The 17,512-nt window shown below is 40.1% G+C and overlaps 1 protein-coding gene across 4 annotated transcripts in view; it reads right to left on the reverse strand.

Annotated features, from left to right (window-relative positions):
* The window catches only part of PTPRM (protein tyrosine phosphatase receptor type M), a 747,478-nt gene that overhangs the window by 393,883 nt on the left and 336,083 nt on the right, over nt 1–17,512 (reverse strand). For all 4 annotated transcript variants that reach the window (XM_059894848.1, XM_059894849.1, XM_059894847.1 and 1 more), the window contains exon 7: nt 14,021–14,314. In XM_059894848.1, coding sequence (XP_059750831.1) covers nt 14,021–14,314 — 294 coding nt within the window. The remainder of the gene's footprint in view (nt 1–14,020; nt 14,315–17,512) is intronic.

The following is a 17,512-nucleotide window of genomic DNA, read 5'->3' on the forward strand; positions in this document are numbered from 1 at the left end:
AATCCTCAACAAAATACCAGCAAAAAGAATCCAGCAGCACATTAAAAGGATCATACACCATGATCAAGTGGGGTTTAGCCCAGGAATGCAAGGATTCTTCAATATACGCAAATCAATCAATGTGATACACCATATTAACAAATTGAAGGAGAAAAACCATCTGATCATCTCAATAGATGCAGAAAAAGCTTTCGACAAAATTCAACACCCATTTATGATAAAAACCCTCCAGAAAGTGGGCATAGAGGAAACTTACATCAACATAATAAAGGCCATATATGACAAACCCACAGCCAACATTGTTCTCAATGGTGAAAACCTGAAAGCATTTCCTCTAAGATCAGGAACAAGACAAGGTTGCCCAGTCTCACCGCTATTATTCAACACAGTTTTGGAAGTTTTAGCCACAGCAGTCAGAGAAGAAAAAGAAATAAAAGGAATCCAAATTGGGAAACAAGAAGTAAAACTGTCACTGTTTGCAGATGACATGATACTATACATAGAGAATCCTAAAGATGCTACCAGAAAACTACTAGAGCTAATCAATGAATCTGGTAAAGCAGCAGGATACAAAATTAATGCACAGAAATCTCTTGTATTCCTATACACTATATGATGAAAAATCTGAAATAGAAATTAAGGAAACACTCCCATTTACCACTGCAACAAAAAGAATAAAATACCTAGGAATAAACTTACCTAAGGAGACCAAAGTACTGTATTCAGAAAATTATAAGACACTGATGAAAGAAATCAAAGTTGATACATTAGATGGAGAGATATACCATGTTCTTAGATTTGAAGAATCACCATTGTGAAAACAGCTATACTACCCAAGGCAATCTACAGATTCAGTGCAATCCCTGTCAAACTACCAATGGCATTTTTCACAGAACTAGAACAAAAAATTTCACAATTTGTATGGGAACACAAAAGACCCCAAATAGCTAAAGCAATCTTGAGAAAGAAAAACAGAGCTGGAGGAATCAGGCTCCCTGACTTCAGACTATACTACAAAGCTACAGTAATCCAGACAGTATGGTATTGGCACAAAAATAGAAATATAGATCAATGGAACAGGATAGAAAGCCCAGAGATAAACCCACGCACATATGGTCACGTTATCTTTGATAAAGGAGGTAAGAGTATACAATGGAGAAAAGACAGCCTCTTCAATAAGTGGTGCTGGGAAAACTGGACAGCTACATGTAAAAGAATGAAATTAGAACACTCCCTAACACCATACACAAAAATAAACTCAAAATGGATTAAAGACCTAAATGTAAGGCCAGACACTATAAAACTCTTAGAGGAAAACTAGGCAGAACACTCTATGGCATAAATCACAGCAAGATCCCTTTTGACCCACCTCCTAGAGAAATGGAAATAAAAACAAAAATAAACAAATGGGACCTAATGAAACTTAAAAGCTTTTGCACAGCAAAGGAAATCATAAACAAGACGAAAAGACAACCCTCAGAATGGGAGAAAATATTTGCAAATGAAGCAACTGACAAAGGATTAATCTCCAAAATATACAAGCAGCTCATGCAGCTCAATATCAAAAAAACAAAAACCCAATCCAAAAATGGGCAGAAGACCTAAACAGACATTTCTCCAAAGACGATATACAGATTGCCAACAAACACGTAAAAGGATGATCAACATCACTAATCATTAGAGAAATGCAAATCAAAACTGCAATGAGGTATCACTTCACACTGGTCAGAATGGCCATCATCAAAAAGTCTACAAACAATAAATGCTGCAGAGGGTGTGGAGAAAAGGGAACCCTCTTGCACTGTTGGTGGGAATGTAAATGGACACAGCCACTATGGAGAACAGTATGGAGGTTTCTTAAAAAACTAAACATAGAACTACCATATGACCCAGCAACCCCACTACTGGGCATATACCCTGAGAAAACCATAATTCAAAAAGAGTCATGTACCACCATGTTCACTGCAGCTCTATTTACAATAGCCAGGACATGGAAGCAAGCTAAGTGCCCATCAACAGATGAATGGATAAAGAAGATGTGGCACATATATACAATGGAATATTACTCAGCCATAAAAAGAAATGAAATTGAGTTATTTGTAGTGAGGTGGATGGACCTAGAGTCTGTCATACAGAGTGAAGTAAGTCAGAAAGAGAAAAACAAATACCGTATGCTAACACATATATATGGAATCTAAAAGAAAAAATATGGTTCTGATGAACCTAGGGGGAGGACAGGAATAAAGACACAGACGTAGAGAATGGACTAGAGGACACGGGGAGGGGGAAGGGTAAGCTGGGACGAAGTGAGAGAGTAACATTGACATATATACACTACCAAATGTAAAACAGACAGCTAGTGGAAGCACCTGCATAGCACAGGGAGATCAGCTTGGTGGTTTGCGACCACCTAGAGGGGTGGGATAGGGAGGGTGGGAGGGAGGTGCAAGAGGGAGGGGATATGGGGATATACGTATGCATATAGCTGATTCACTTTGTTATACAGCAGAAACTAACACAACATTGTAAAGCAATTATACTCCAATAAAGATGTTAAAAAAATATACAGTCAATACACACATGAAAAATAGTAAAATGCAAATTAACATAGTAACACACCATTTCTAAACTGGTAAATTGATAAATTGTAAAAGATCATTAATACGCAATCTCAAAAGCATGTCTAGAAACTAACATTCTCACACTTTGCTGATGGAGTTTAACTTGCTAGAACCTTCTGGAAAGTAATGTGACCTCTACTAAAATCTTAAATGCATGTATCTTTGGCCCACCAATTCTATCTGAAAACTGTAACCTACAGAAATAAAAAATAAAAAAAGCAGATACATTTATAGATATTTACTGAAATATTCTTTTTAATAGAAAAAACAACAGTGACTATCTATCAAAAGGGGGAAGGGCTGAATAATTAGGGTATCCTTATTTCATAATAATAAGTAGCTGGTCCTAAGAGTGAGTTAAAGATATATAAATATTGCACTGGACTCCAGCCACTAGAGAGGTGTTCAGAGAGTACTGAGTGATGCGAAATCAAACTGCAGAACCTTACGTACGATATAATATCGCGTTGTTAGAACTAGTAAGTAACAGATCTGGGACATAGATTGATATTTATATGTCTAAATGGGCATAGAGAGAGATGTGCAAAGATAAACACCCAAGTATTATCCCCAAGAAAGGAACTGCAAGAAAGATGAGGAAATCTATGACCTTCTTCACTATATATTTCCATATTTTTTACCTTCTTATATGGTACCTATGAATTCAGTAATTAAAATAGATCATCAACAAGCTACAAACATTAACAAATAAAATGTTATGTATGATGAATTCATGATCCAACTTAAGAGCAATATAATCTAGCTAAGGAATAGTAAATATGTAACAATATATAACACCTAATGGAAATATATGTTAATACCTGTATCTTTTCTACTGCTAATATATACTAGAAAGAGTTTTCAATGCCAGCTATAAATCCATGTCTATAGTCATTTGTCTAGATCTGTAAGAAAGAAATACTGCTATTTGGTCAATAGAAATATTTTACCTGAGTAGTTATATTACTTATATTACTCATTCTACAAAGGTAATAACATGGATGGAAGATCAGCAATCTTGATCTCAAACTGTTCTATTATCTTTCTTATTTTAATAATAGGTATAACCATACTTCCTAATAAAATTTCTGCTATTTGTAGTTTTAATTTCATTTATATGCATTATTCATTTTTAAAGCTTTCTATTCACTCAAAATTTATTCTAATAGGTAATGCAATTACCGGTTCTTTGTATTCTTAAAATTAATTTATAAAAATATTACCCAAACACAGGAATGTGGTTAACCCTCATAAACTGAAATTGTGACATATCATCAAGTTTTCATAATCTGTTGTTATCACTCTGCAAGTTTTAGCTCTCATTTATTTTACTTCTTTTTAATTTAGTTTTTAACAACGCGAGTGACATTATCCTTACACATGAAGCAGGCAAGTTCTAATCGGAGCCCAAATGCCACTGAATGTGTTCCAATGAGTTATCCATCCACATTAAAGAGGACAAATGAGCTGAGAGCTGGTGTGATAAGAGGAGGATGAATCTGAGCCTGCCCAGGCAAGATGGATAGAAGCACACGGGACCTATGAGGTCAAAGATAAAATCCATATATTTCCCAATTTGTGAAATTGGATTTGCTGCGTTTGAGGCACAAACCCAGAGCGAATCTGGCGAGTTAAGGGTGCGTGAGCTTTTCCTGAAATGTCCTGAAGACAAAGGCCATACTGAGACTAGTTCTTTCTGCTCTTGGGTCAGGGGCTCAGAAGCCAGGTAGGGTCTGTCTCAGAAGCAGTCCACAGGGAAAGAATTTACCTGTGCACACTTCAGTCCCTTATATCCACAGCATCAGGACCCTCACCTCCAATCTCATTCCATGAGGGTCTTATATACCTTCCTGATGTCTGCAGGTAAATGGGCAAAGGGGAGGACATCCGCCAGGATGCCTCCACCACAGTGAGAGCCTGCCTTACTGCTCTAATCACACTGTGCTTGTCAGGCTTTGTGTGTTCTCAGCAAACTCAGAGGTGTTAGGGCCTGGAGCAGTGCTCTTCCAAGGGCTAACGTGTCAAAAACACTCACCGGGTCACTAATAATGGCAACACATCCACCACTGCAGACTGACGCCTCACACGTGAATAACGCCTTCACAGTTATCCTGTTTCTTTGCCGCCCTTCAGGGACTTTAGGTCACTGTGCTTTTTCCCGACAACACGGGAAAAGAGTCAAAAATGCACCGTTTTCCCAGGTTCCAGTGAATATTGCAACAGCTTTTGACATTAGCTTTAGGACGTACATCTATTTTTTGTTTTACTTAAAGCAAACTGCAATTTGATGAGTGTGTCAACCAAAACCCAGCTGACCAGCTTAAACGTCCTATTGGAAGATTTTGCCATAATAGTGTGTATGCTCAGTCGCAAGAAGTGTCATTCGTTTTATCAGAATTTGCTAGCAGACCTATTGGGTTTTCCTCAACATAGTATGTAAAGACCCGAACGAACTTTTTGGCCAACCCAAATACTCAGACTTCAGAGTGACCGAAGTTCTCTGCTAACCATTTCTCATGCATTTAGCACATTTAATTCTCCCAACAGTGCTATGAAGAAGGTGCTGGTATTGGTAGAAAACAGACTAGAATTATTAGAAACTTAGGTTCCTAAGTTTAGTAATTTGTTGAGATATTTTTTAGCTGTTAGTGTCAGAAGCAGCACTCACCCCAAGTCAGGCAGACTTTAAAGTGAAAGAAGTTAACCAATGGACACTGTCTTCTCTGAATATGTCCGAAATATTCACGAAGGCAATTTAGAATGTTCAATCATGCCCTGAGTCTTAACAAAAAACCCAAGTAAGCAGTGCACATTGATTATGCAGGGGGCCCAGTCTATGAGAAATGCTTACATAGAGGCCACAAAATAGAACTCTACTGAATCACAAGTTTGAGAAGGAACTAAGGCATTTGCTCTAATAAAAATTAAAAATTTCATTCTCAGTACTAATTTTTTTTTTAATATATAAGAGATTTGGGGAAAGATTTAGATGACCCAGGGTCTCTTTAAAAACTACCCAGGTTAAGATTTAGTGGGCGTCCTCTTCTTTCTAGAAGATACTGCTGTGGGAAGCAGAAGCATCCTTAAGCCTTCTGGTGGCTTTAGGCGCACTCAACATGCTGGAGTCGGTACTTAATAGGGGACTAATCCTGACCGCAAGGATGTTTCTCTATGACAGCAAAGCCCCTCTGACAGAGACTGATGGGATCCAAGCACTAGAACCAGGAATTTGGTCAAGCCCTTCGTTGATAAGACATACAAAACGCAGCCCGGCGGGTTCTGTGATTTTTTTCAGTGTCAAATGGCCCATCAGAGGTACTGCCGGGAGGAAGCCACAGCCACTGACTGATAATCTCCGGATCTCTCTCTTAAATTTCTTTGCCTCCTCAGGGCATTCAAAGCTACACAGGGAGCTGCCTACAAAGGCTTCAACCTCACACCTAGAAGTCTGTTAGCAATGCTCACTCTTCACCGTCAAGGGGCCTGCTTGGCACCTTCTAGAACTACCAGGGCACTTAAGAGTCACAGAGGCAGGATAACGAGGACTCTGAAAGCAACCACCTCCATCTGTCTGGTCTTCCTAGAGGCCTTTCCAAACCTCTCATACAGAGTTGCTCCAGTAGTTCTAACCCTATCCCCCTCCTCCCCCGCCATGGCCTCAGGGCTCAGACACGGGGAAAGTGCTGACTCAGTGTGTAAAGGCAGGGTTTCAGGTTTGGGTATTACGGCCTCTGGGGCATGAAAGCCTGTAAGGCAGGGACTGAATATATTATAATAAAAAAGGTGCCACGTTGCTGCTCTGCACCTGTCCTCTGCCCAATTGCGATGCACTCCCCAATGCCATGTATTTACATCTGCAGACTAATAGGGCAGATAGTTTTTAATACCCTTTTAATGTTTATAATTAAGAAAGGTTCTTACAAATGTATGGACACCAAGGGGGGAAAGCGGGGTGGGGGGGAGGATGAACTGGGAGATTGGGATTGACATATATACACTAATATGTATAAAATAGATAACTAATAAGAACCTGCTGTATAAAAAAATAAATAAAATTCAAAAAAAAAAAAAAGAGGTTTTAATGGTTTAATGTGTTGGAAATGGTTTAACATGTGGCACTCAGGCTCAGTAGTTGTGGCTCACTGGCTCTAGAGTGCAGGCTCAGTAGTTGTGGAACACGAGCTTAGTTGCTCCATGGCATGTGGGATCTTCCCGGACCAGGGCTCGAACCTGTGTCCCCTGTATTGGCAGGCGGATTCCTAACCACTGCGCCACCAGGGAAGTCACATTAAACCATTCAATGGTTTAATATGTTGGAAATGCATTAAAAAAAAACCTGTTGCCCTTTGGCAGAGCTCTTTTAGAATTAGAATTACCACACTTTAATTTTTTTCCCTGGTAAATAAACTTAAATGAAAAATAAATTATGTTCCATCCAGTGAGGTCTTGGCCTGTATTCATTCTGAATCTCAGCCTTTGCCAGGTCTTAGATGGGCTCCCACCTGCCCCCCAGTGCCTGTGGGCGATCCGTGCGGGTCCAAAGACGTACTGCAATGCCAGCAACAGTTCTGTACAGAAAAGACAAAGCTGGCTACCCTTGATTTAGGAAGAAAATAAATCAAGTTTTGACAGGGTTTAAATTCAGATCAGACCCATCCCAAACAGATTGTCTCTTTTGCCCCCACAAGAGGAACTAAGAATAATAAATAAATAGACACAGAGAGGTCGGCCTTCAGTGTAATGCAGGTATCACGCAATTTGGGCTTCATGGAAGGCCCTGTTGCCAAGAAACCCATCACTTTCCACTTCCAATATGCGAATCCCATTCAAGAGTATTTAAAATGATTGGGATTGACATATACACATTACTATATATAAAATAGATAACGGATAAGAACCTACTATATAGCACAGGGAACTCTACTCAATACTGTGTATGGCCTATATGGGAAAAGAATCTAAAAAAGAGTGGATATATGTATATGTATAACTGATTCACTTTGCTGTACACCTGAAACTAACACAACATTATAAATCAACTATACTCCAATAAAAATTAAAAATAAAATAAAACAAGTCACTCCTGTGTCACATTTAGCAAACATGGCGAATTAATACTCCAAAACCAATATTTACCTAAATCTAGTGAGATTTAGACTAGGCCTGGTAGCACAGGGCGTGTTGCTACATAAAGCATGTTAAAGATGGTCTCAGGGTATATGGTAAGAGACATCACGGAACATTAACTTGTAGTCAATGGAACATTCCCCATGGCCATCCAAGCACGTTGCAAAGGCAGGAGAGAGCTACACAAATACATTTGTTCTAGGGCAGCAGTACAACCACCATCGCAAAGAACAGGAGATGCACAAAAATGTACACCACCATAGGCTGAGCATAAATTCACTCTCTCACAGGCCACAGAGCAATGGAAGGTGAAGTGACTTGAAGTAGATGAAAAGTATGGCCCATCTCTCGTGTCACTGCAAGTAGGATAGACAAGGTAGCTATAACTGTGTTTATCAAATCCCAAGTAGAACAAAAATGCATTTTAATGTAACACATAATCGAAGTTCTTATGACAGTCACAGAAAAGGTTCTAACTAGGCATATATAGAACAAATATATACCTCTCTACAAATATAAAATGTACCCCCCCTTACTAGTTTAAAAGAATAGTTCATTATTTTTAAAAACCCTCCAATTTCTTATCTCACTCGTTATTCTTGACAAACAGAAGGCTGTCTGCTGATGGGATGGCTATACCATCCTGATGCAGCACTTACATGCATATACTTGAACTGTCTGGAAACACAGCATTACCACCTCCTCTAGGAGGCAAGATTTCCACAAGTCAGAAAGATAAAACATTTTTAAATTTCGAGAATTATTCATTGAAAACCAATGCAATTGCTTAAAGTCTCAAAGGGGTTTACAAAGAATCCCATAAACTAAGTATACACCATACAACATTATCAGAGTAATTACAAAGGTGCAATCACACATGCTACAATATGGATGAACCTTGAAGACATTATGCTAAGTGAATAAGCCAGGCACAAAAGGACAAATTCTGAACGATTCCACTTACATGAGGGACCTCGAGCCATCAAACTCATATAGACAGAAAGTAGAATGGGGGTTGCCAGGGGGGAAGTGGGGGGAAGGGGTATGGAGTTTCAGTTTTGCAAAATGAAAAAGTCTTGGAGATTGACTGAGTGTACGGAACGCTACTGAACCGTACATTTAGAAATTGTTAAGAAGGTAAATTTTATGTTAGGTTATTTTAGCACGATTAGAAATAAAAAATAATCTAATAAGAAAAAATCCTACCTTTCCATTCTCTATCTCTTTCTCTATTTCTCTTCATAGCATTTATTATATTATATATGTGTGTGTATGTAATATACATATATTTACATATACAAACATGTACATATATTTATTTATTTATTGCCTGTACAATTCCTCCCTCCAATACCCCCAAATATATCAGCTCTGAAGGCCAGATCTCATCTTGTTGCTCTGCCCTTAGGGCCTGGAACAGTGCCTTACAAATATGGGTGCTTAATAAATTTCTTATGCATAGAATTTTTAAACAGTGCAATCATTCTTTTTTTCAAATATTTTTAGTTATATTAATTCTAAAGAACACGTTTCAGTTCAGCTTTTTTTCACTCTCACCAACCTTAATTGTAAAGTCATTAGTTTACCATCATCCTGTTTTAACTCCTGGTGCCAGTTATTAGCAAGCCACTTAACCACAGTTAAACAATAACCAGGATACATAAAAAGCGATATCCCCAAATAAGCACTTAAAAAGTCCACTGTGAAAATCAAGCTAACAGCATCACCCATTTCTCTTTTTCAAGTAGCTACCAGTTAATGACTTGTGATATACAGGCTGCACATAATTATCAGGATATAAGATATAATACAAAACACAAACTAAATTGCATTTTGCTTCACTGGATACTGAAATAATTTCAGCTCTCTGAGGTTCCCCAACTATAGCTGAAATGCAAAGTTGAAAAATAAGTAGATATGTGTATAAATCTTCAAAGTAGCTCCTGACTATAATCATTTTTAATATCCCATGTCGGCAGGGCCTTTTCTCATGTGTAAAATACCTTTACAGATAATGTCTAATCCGATCTTCAAAAACACCTTTGATATTATCAGGGCAGGTGTCGAGGGCCCCTGTTTGGAGAATCAGAGAAGCCAAGTGATTTGATCAGGGTCACACGTGCAAGAGCCTGTGCACATATCTGAAAATAATTTTCAGAAGCATAAGAAGCAAGAGGTCTGGCAGTGTGTTCCCGTACGATTCTTGAAAGAAATATGACCAGGTGATGAGATCGCATCTACAAGCCACACGTGAAAATCAATTCCAGAGCGCAGAGATGGGTCATGAACAGTGATCTTTCCATTTCAATGCATGAAATGAAATACGGTTTCGTGGGTGTCACCCCAGCGTGATAGGACAGGCCCCATGGGTGCAGCACCGAAATGAAAACAGAGCTTGTCCAAAAGAAACAGATTTGATAGAAAAAGAATCAGAGAATGGCGTTTGCCATGGATACAATGCCCAACTGCAGGGGATTCTCTGAGTCCAAATATAAAACTGTATCCCTCCGATTTTCGATTTACCAGATAAGTAATCTAAGGCAACAAAATCAGGTTGCCAACATCTAATTCTTTTGAATGAAAATGTTAAACGGTAATTTTTTTTTTCGCCACGGGCAGTTAACTTGTATTGACTACTTGTTACGTGTAAGGTTCTGTCCTAGGCACCTTACATGCACCATTAGCTCCTTCAGGCTTCACAGCCACACTAGGAGATCCAACACTATTATTATCACCGCTGTTTCATAGATAAGACGAGAAACTCAGAGAATGTACAAAGTCTTCCCAAGGTCACGTGTCTAGCTCCGTGCAGAGCCAGGACTCAAACGCAGGCAGCCTGGTGCCAGAGCCCAAATTCTCAACTGCTGACTCCAGCTGTAGTATCCTCAGGCCCTGGCATTTCATGAAAGTGATATTTTAGCACAAAACCAGGTGGGAAGCTCAGAATAAGAGTCAGTCTTTCAAATTTAACCTGTTTAGCTGTATGAAAAACTCAGTGGTTTTCCCCCGTTTGCTCAGATTTTTGCAAACGTCATCACAGACCTCCACTGCCCAGCAGAGCACTCGATACGCATGATTAGGGAGAATTTGGAAAAGGATAAAATAGAAGTGAACTCCGAGACGGTCAGGGTAGAAATATACACTGGATCATTTCATTAGAAAGAGAACATAGACTCTTCATGTTGAAGAGGCCTTCAGGTTCAGCCAGCTCAATCCTCTCGTGAGTATAGAATCTCCTTCTGCAACGCCAGGTTCTGCCTGAACCCACCAGCCACTAGAAACTCATTATGCATGACTTAGCTCTTGTCAAATCTGCACAGACACCCTGCTCGTCCCCATCCTCTTTCTCAATTCTTCCATCATTCCTCGTTGGTTGAGCAAAGTTCCAGAACATTTCCTATCCTGGGTGCTTTCCCTTGAGCACAGTCTATTCTGTGCTTTCTCTCTTAAAATGTGGGGACCAGAAGTAAGTGTGACAATAATAGGGAGGCTTCCCAGCACGGGTAGAAGAAGACTATCACCACCTACAACATAGGCTTTGCTTTCTTAATGCAACCTACACTTATATTAGGGTTTTTTGTTTGTTTGTTTTTTGTTTTTGTTTTTTGGAGGGGGTGGTGAGGCAACAGCATTACAGAGTGATTAACAGAATATGGACCATACTGTAGATGCATATGTATTTAAATCTAATCCTCAATCTCTTTTTTTATATGTGCTGCTGCTAAATTTTATTACTCTAATTCCAGACATATATTCTTGGCCTTTTAAACCACACGGGATGGATGCCCAATTATTCCTACTACCTGTCACCCTATTAGATTCATCCATTGTTCATGCCTGGCCAAGGCCATTTTCCATCTTCCATCTGCTTTGCAGAATGCTCAGTGTCTCTCTCAGGTTTTGAGATCCGTGACTTGCTCTTTCTGAACCCTAAACGCTCGCGAACCATCTGAGGAAGAGGCCAGGACCATTAGCACATTTTTCAGTCTAGAGTGTATAGCAGCCACCTTCCCCCTTTTCATTCCGTCCTGCATACCACGATTTCACACGGCTCACCTGAGCAGTCAACAAGCTCTCCTGCAGATTTTCTCAAAGTCTCAGTTCAGCAAAAGGTGAAACTGTATTTCTTCCAACAGTAAAAGGCTCATTCAACTTCCCTTTCCTCACCCACCCAGCATCTCCCCCTCTCATTTCTAGCTTTGACCCTCTCACCTAACATATTTCTATTTCCTAAGATTGACTTGTTCGACCACAGCTTTTTCAAAAATGCTCAATCCCCGTGCAGGACAGGTGTGCAACAGTATCCATGGCAGGTTACAAATGGTAAGAGGAAAAAGCCTGCTTTCTCAACAGGCTTCCTTGCTTAAGTGAGATTAAACCTCTAAGGCACAGGGCTGGCATGCAAATATCCATTCAGGATTGGTTTTAATGTTTTAAAAAAGGACTGCCATTCTACTATGAAAGTTTCTACATTTACACATCATGCAGCCTAACAAAAAGGCTTCTTGAAAACAGAGCTGCATGCCTTATATTTAGGGGAAATGTAGATAATAATCATGTTGATACCTGAAATGTACAGGCACAAAACCAGGAGAAAAGACAAAAGAACAGAACTGAAAACAATAGGTAGGTGGGGTTGTCAGTGACTAGAATGACAGATTGGATCCTTTCTCCAGCCTAGACAATGGGATTCGAACCTTCTTTTGGAGAGAAAGGAAGACGATCTAGCACCATGCCCCCAAACAGGATTCCTCAAAATAATGCTGAAGTGAAAGAACACAAACTTATTGCTCACAGAGCATGCGTGGAGGACCACAGGGGTTTCTATTTCCCCGCCCCTAGTAAGGGGGTCACAGTATTGGCCCCAGAGACTTCAAGAGGCAGTTATAAAATAAAGAACAGATTTGAAAGCAATTCTTATAGTGTAAAGTGATAGATACAGTGTTACACAGCTATTGTTTGCATTACGACAGATGATAAATTATTTCAAAAAAGGCAGGGAAATTTTATTCAGTTAAAGAGAGAGAGGAGGTGACATGGTGTAGAGAAGTGAGGAAGAGAAAGTGTTGTCAAACTCCTTTCTCCTCGGACCGCCCATGGCGGCTGTGGGAATCACCACAGTTCTTAGACCAGAGGCTCTGCGCTGAGTGTGATATGACCGTGGGGGCCTGGGACTTGGGAAACAGACCTGGGTGGACAAGGCAGGCCCAATAGAACATACCCCAAGAAGAGAAAGGGTCCTGTTCCCTCTTCTAACAAAAATAGTTATACAAAAATAATTTTTTTCCATGAGCTTTGGGCTTTTCGAAACCATACACGCCAAATTATGAAGAAAGAATGAAGCAGTTATGTTAAGGCTTAATCATTTCTCCTACCAGACAGGGTTAGACTGCGCTCTGAGTACTTTTAAAACTTAAGAGGAAACGAAACCTACTGATAAGTGTCCTCTTAAATAATGCCACCCGAAGAATCAATTATCTCCATAAAAATTTCTGGAGAAATTTTTCAGCCCTCAATTCAGCCCTCAATTCAGTGCAAGAATCTGCATTTAAAGGATGAAAGAACACTTCAGTATCCCAACCTGTTATTTCTCTCTACTTCCGACCCGAGAGCAGCCAGACAGAAACAGCACTCGAACCTGTAACAGGCTCTTCCTTTAGGGTCTGATTTTTATAAGACTCTGCATTTCTCTCTCCATCAACCCACAGAGTGGGCTCTGCACAGTCAATTAGAACTTTATCATCTAAGAATTTAAAGCCGGCGTGCAGTCCACAAATCACCCTGGCTTATTTTACAAATGGGTCCCATGTCATTGGCAAGCAGCACCTCCACTCAATATCCGTCCATAAAAACACAGCTTTAAAGCTATCGCTAAGATGGAATCTAGCCTTCCAAAGGCCCTCGAGGCTACAAGCACATCAACGGGGAACATAAAAACAAAGGGACCCAGATGAGAGGCGTTGACCTATGAGCAGACATCATTAAAGCAAACAGTTTCTGTCAACTTTGGGATGATTCCGTATGAATTAGGTGATACTCCTAAGAAGGTGTAAATTAAGAACGGGGGAAAAGGGGGCGGAGGCCTCCTGAGAGATATCAAGCCTTGAGGTTTGAAGTCCACAGGCTACTGGGTTGCTGTCCACAGGTGAAGGGACCTTTTGTACCCAGACAGGGTCCCAGCAGAGCTGAGGGAAGCATGAGCCACCTGCACGGAGGTTGCAGGTCAAAACCCAGAAGACAATGATAAGTGGTCCCAGCATCCCCGGACTCACCTGCACACTTGGTTCTGGTTCTGAGAGCGGGCCCAGGAGAACCGGTGCCGCCCTCCCCTGGCCGGGTGAGAAGCACGCTGATCTCATACTCTGTGTCTGGGTCGAGATGCCCAATCTTGTAGCTCGTGGAGTCCACTGGCTGCCGGTCGCTCCAGCTCCCGCTGGCGGTGCAGTATTCCACCTCCCGGGCCACGATGGGCCCATCGCCATTGATGGAGTTGGCGTTGAGCTGGATCCACAGGTAGGTGGCCCCCACGGAGGCCAGCTGAGGGGGGGCGATGGGGACAGGGGGCTCTGAAAGGCAAACCGGAGGCCATCCTTCAGACACTTGAGAAGAGCTAAACGCACATCAATTACTAAAACAGGGAAGACATTAACATTTCAGCAGTGAACTGATGAGAATGGTTTTGCTCAGGTTAATACAAAAAAGCATACTGAGGGAGGTTTGCGTAGTGTTCATATCTGTGAAATAAGCCATCTTTAAAACCTAAGCCTGCTCAGGTAGGTACATCCCCAGTTTGTTTTAGGACGCAATTCATTTTTCTCGAACAGCTACATAGGCACCAAAGGATTTTTTTTGCACTAAAAGTAACTTGTGAAAACTCTCTCAAGTGGTAGTAATTAAACTCTAGAAGTCTCTCCATTGTCAAGAGTAAAAAAAACAAAAACAAAAAAAAAACCCCCGAGTGTCTTCAAAATCACCCAAGGTATTAGTTATATCATTAAATTCAGTCTCCTTATATTTGTATTCCAAAGATATCATCACTTGAAAAACACGGATGGAATTATAGTTTATCTCATCATAAATGCATTTCCAGGATGACTCGTTTCCCCCCAAAAGCTATCCCAATGGACTCGTTCTGCTCCAGGAGCAGTGAGCACTTGGGGTGATAAAGTCCAGCACCGCCACTGTTCAGGGATCTTGCAGTAATGAGTCTTATTAAAGCAGTGAATAGAAAGAAAAGCTCTAAAGCAAAGCACAAGTCATGCCCAGCTTGATAAAACTCTAAGCAATAAATGGCAAACACTCTTTACAACCCAGGAAGGTCTCTCTCATCGTTGAAAACCTGAGACTGACTTTTTCTGGATCTTTGTCTGAGGCAGGAGAGAGAGGCAATCTTGTTTTCAACAGTATATCAGGTGCCAGCTGAATGGCCCTCCAGGCACCAAATAAAGGCATTCCATGTGCCAGTGTCACTGTGAGTGGCACCACACATGACATTAGGGAAGGAGATAACTGTATGAAATAATGTATTTCTATTTAATGAGTCTCCATCGGAGAAAACGTTAAGTCCTAGTGATTTTTTTCAAGGATGTTTCTGCAGGTGGTTTGGGCCTTTTGGTGTGGGTTTTTAGCTCCTCATTTAGCTCACACAAATGCATGTAAAATAAAGCCTGCTATTCTTTTACTGGCATATGCACCTGTCTGTTCCATAGCTGACATAACCCGTTGCTCCCTGTCATGTTTCCTGCTGCTGGGGACCTCACGACAGCTGGTCCCATCTGAGGCTGGCCCCTACGATGATACCAGGTAGATCCCTAGACCAACAAGAAACCAGCAACGCAAGTTCCTTTTGTTGGGTTGGGGCATCTTTGTTCTTCTTTAACGTATTCAAGGTGTGGTAAGTCATACTGACTTTTAAAATAGCTGGGGAAATCTCATGAGACTGAGTCTAAAGAAGACACTTAAAAGATGAATTTTATTTGGGGGCCCATAAATTTAGTGCAAATTTACTAAAATATTGTTCCTATTATTTATAAACTACAACTTTGTGCTAGCTTTTCATTTCTTTAGATAGTTTTGATTCAACTCATAGTGATTTAACATCAATTTATATCATTAGGAGATTCCTTGAACCAAGACATGAAATGGGCCTTTCATAGTATATCCTAAGACATTTACATAGGCAGGCTGAAAGAGCAGTTAATTACTTTGAAGCTGCAAATGCTAGCAAGGGTTCCTGAGCTGCCATTCAAAATATAACTCGGGGCAAAGCCACAAAGGTTAGTGAGCACACAATTCATTTAGGACGTTGTTACTGGTATCCTAAAATAGACAGGACTTTAATGCTTATTTGTCCCGAGACTATTTTCTCTATTAGTTCCCCATTAAGAAGAGTACCAAATATGTTAAATCAAATGAAAGATTCAACTAGAATTTGGAAATCACTGAGACAGCCATTCAAAAGGACTTTGGGGTTGCTGAAAGAACCTGTACAAGAATAAGAATAAATTTTTTAAAAAATTTTATTTATTTTTTTTATACACCAGGTTCTTATTAGTTATCCACCTTATACATATTGGTGTATATATGTCCATCCCAATCTCCCAGTTCATCCCACCACCACCACCTCCACCCCTGCCACTTTCCCCCCTTGGTGTCCATACATTTGCTCTCTACATCTGTGTCTCTATTTCTGCCCTGCAAACCAGTTCATCTGTACCATTCTTCTAGGTTCCACATATATGCGTTAATATACGATATTTGTTTTTCTCTCTGACTTACTTCACTCTGTATGACAGGCTCTAGTTCCACTCACGTCTCTACAAATGACCCAATTTTGTTCCTTTTCATGGCTGAGTAATATTCCATTGTATATATGTGCCACATCTTCTTTATCCATTCATCTGTCGATGGGCATTTAGGTTGCTTCCATGTCCTGGCTATTGTAAACAGTGCTGCAATGAACACTGTGGTACATGACTCTTTTTGAATTATGGTTTTCTCAGGGAATTTGAATTATGGTTTTCTAGTGGGATTGCTGGGTCATATGGTAATTCTATTTTTAGTTTTTTAAGGAACCTCCATACTGTTCTCCATAGTGGCTGAACCAATTTACATTCCCACCAACAGTGCAAGAGGGTTCCCTTTTCTCCACACCCTCTCCAGCATTTGTTGTTTGTAGATTTTCTGATGATGCCCATTCTAACTAGTGTGAGGTGATATACCTCATTGTAGTTTTGACTTGCATTTCTCTAATAATTAGTGATGTTGAGCAGCTTTTCATGTGCTTCTTGGCCATCTGTAAGTCTTCTTTGGAGAAATGTCTATTTAGGTCTTCTGCCCATTTTTGGATTGGGTTGTTTGTTTTTTTAATATTGAGCTGCATGAGCTGTTTATATATTTTGGAGATTAATCCTTTGTCAGTTGCTTCATTTGCAAATATTTTCTCCCATTCTGAGGGTTGTCTTTTCACCTTGTTTGTAGTTTCCTTTGCTGTGCAAAAGCTTTCAAGTTTCATTAGGTCCCATTTGTTTATTTTTGTTTTTATTTCCATTACTCTAGGAAGTGCATCAAAAAAGACCTTGCTGTGATTTACGTCAAAAAGTGTTCTTCCTATGTTTTCCTCTAAGAGTTTTAGAGTGTCTGGCCTTACATTTAGGTCTTTAATCCATTTGGAGTTTATTTTTGTGTATGGTGTTAGGAAGCATTCTAATTTCATTCTTTTACATGTAGCTGTCCAGTTTTCCCAGCACCACTTATTGAAGAGG

The sequence above is a fragment of the Balaenoptera ricei genome, chromosome 14, assembly GCF_028023285.1.
Source record: "Balaenoptera ricei isolate mBalRic1 chromosome 14, mBalRic1.hap2, whole genome shotgun sequence".
Classification (NCBI taxonomy): Eukaryota; Metazoa; Chordata; class Mammalia; order Artiodactyla; family Balaenopteridae; genus Balaenoptera; species Balaenoptera ricei.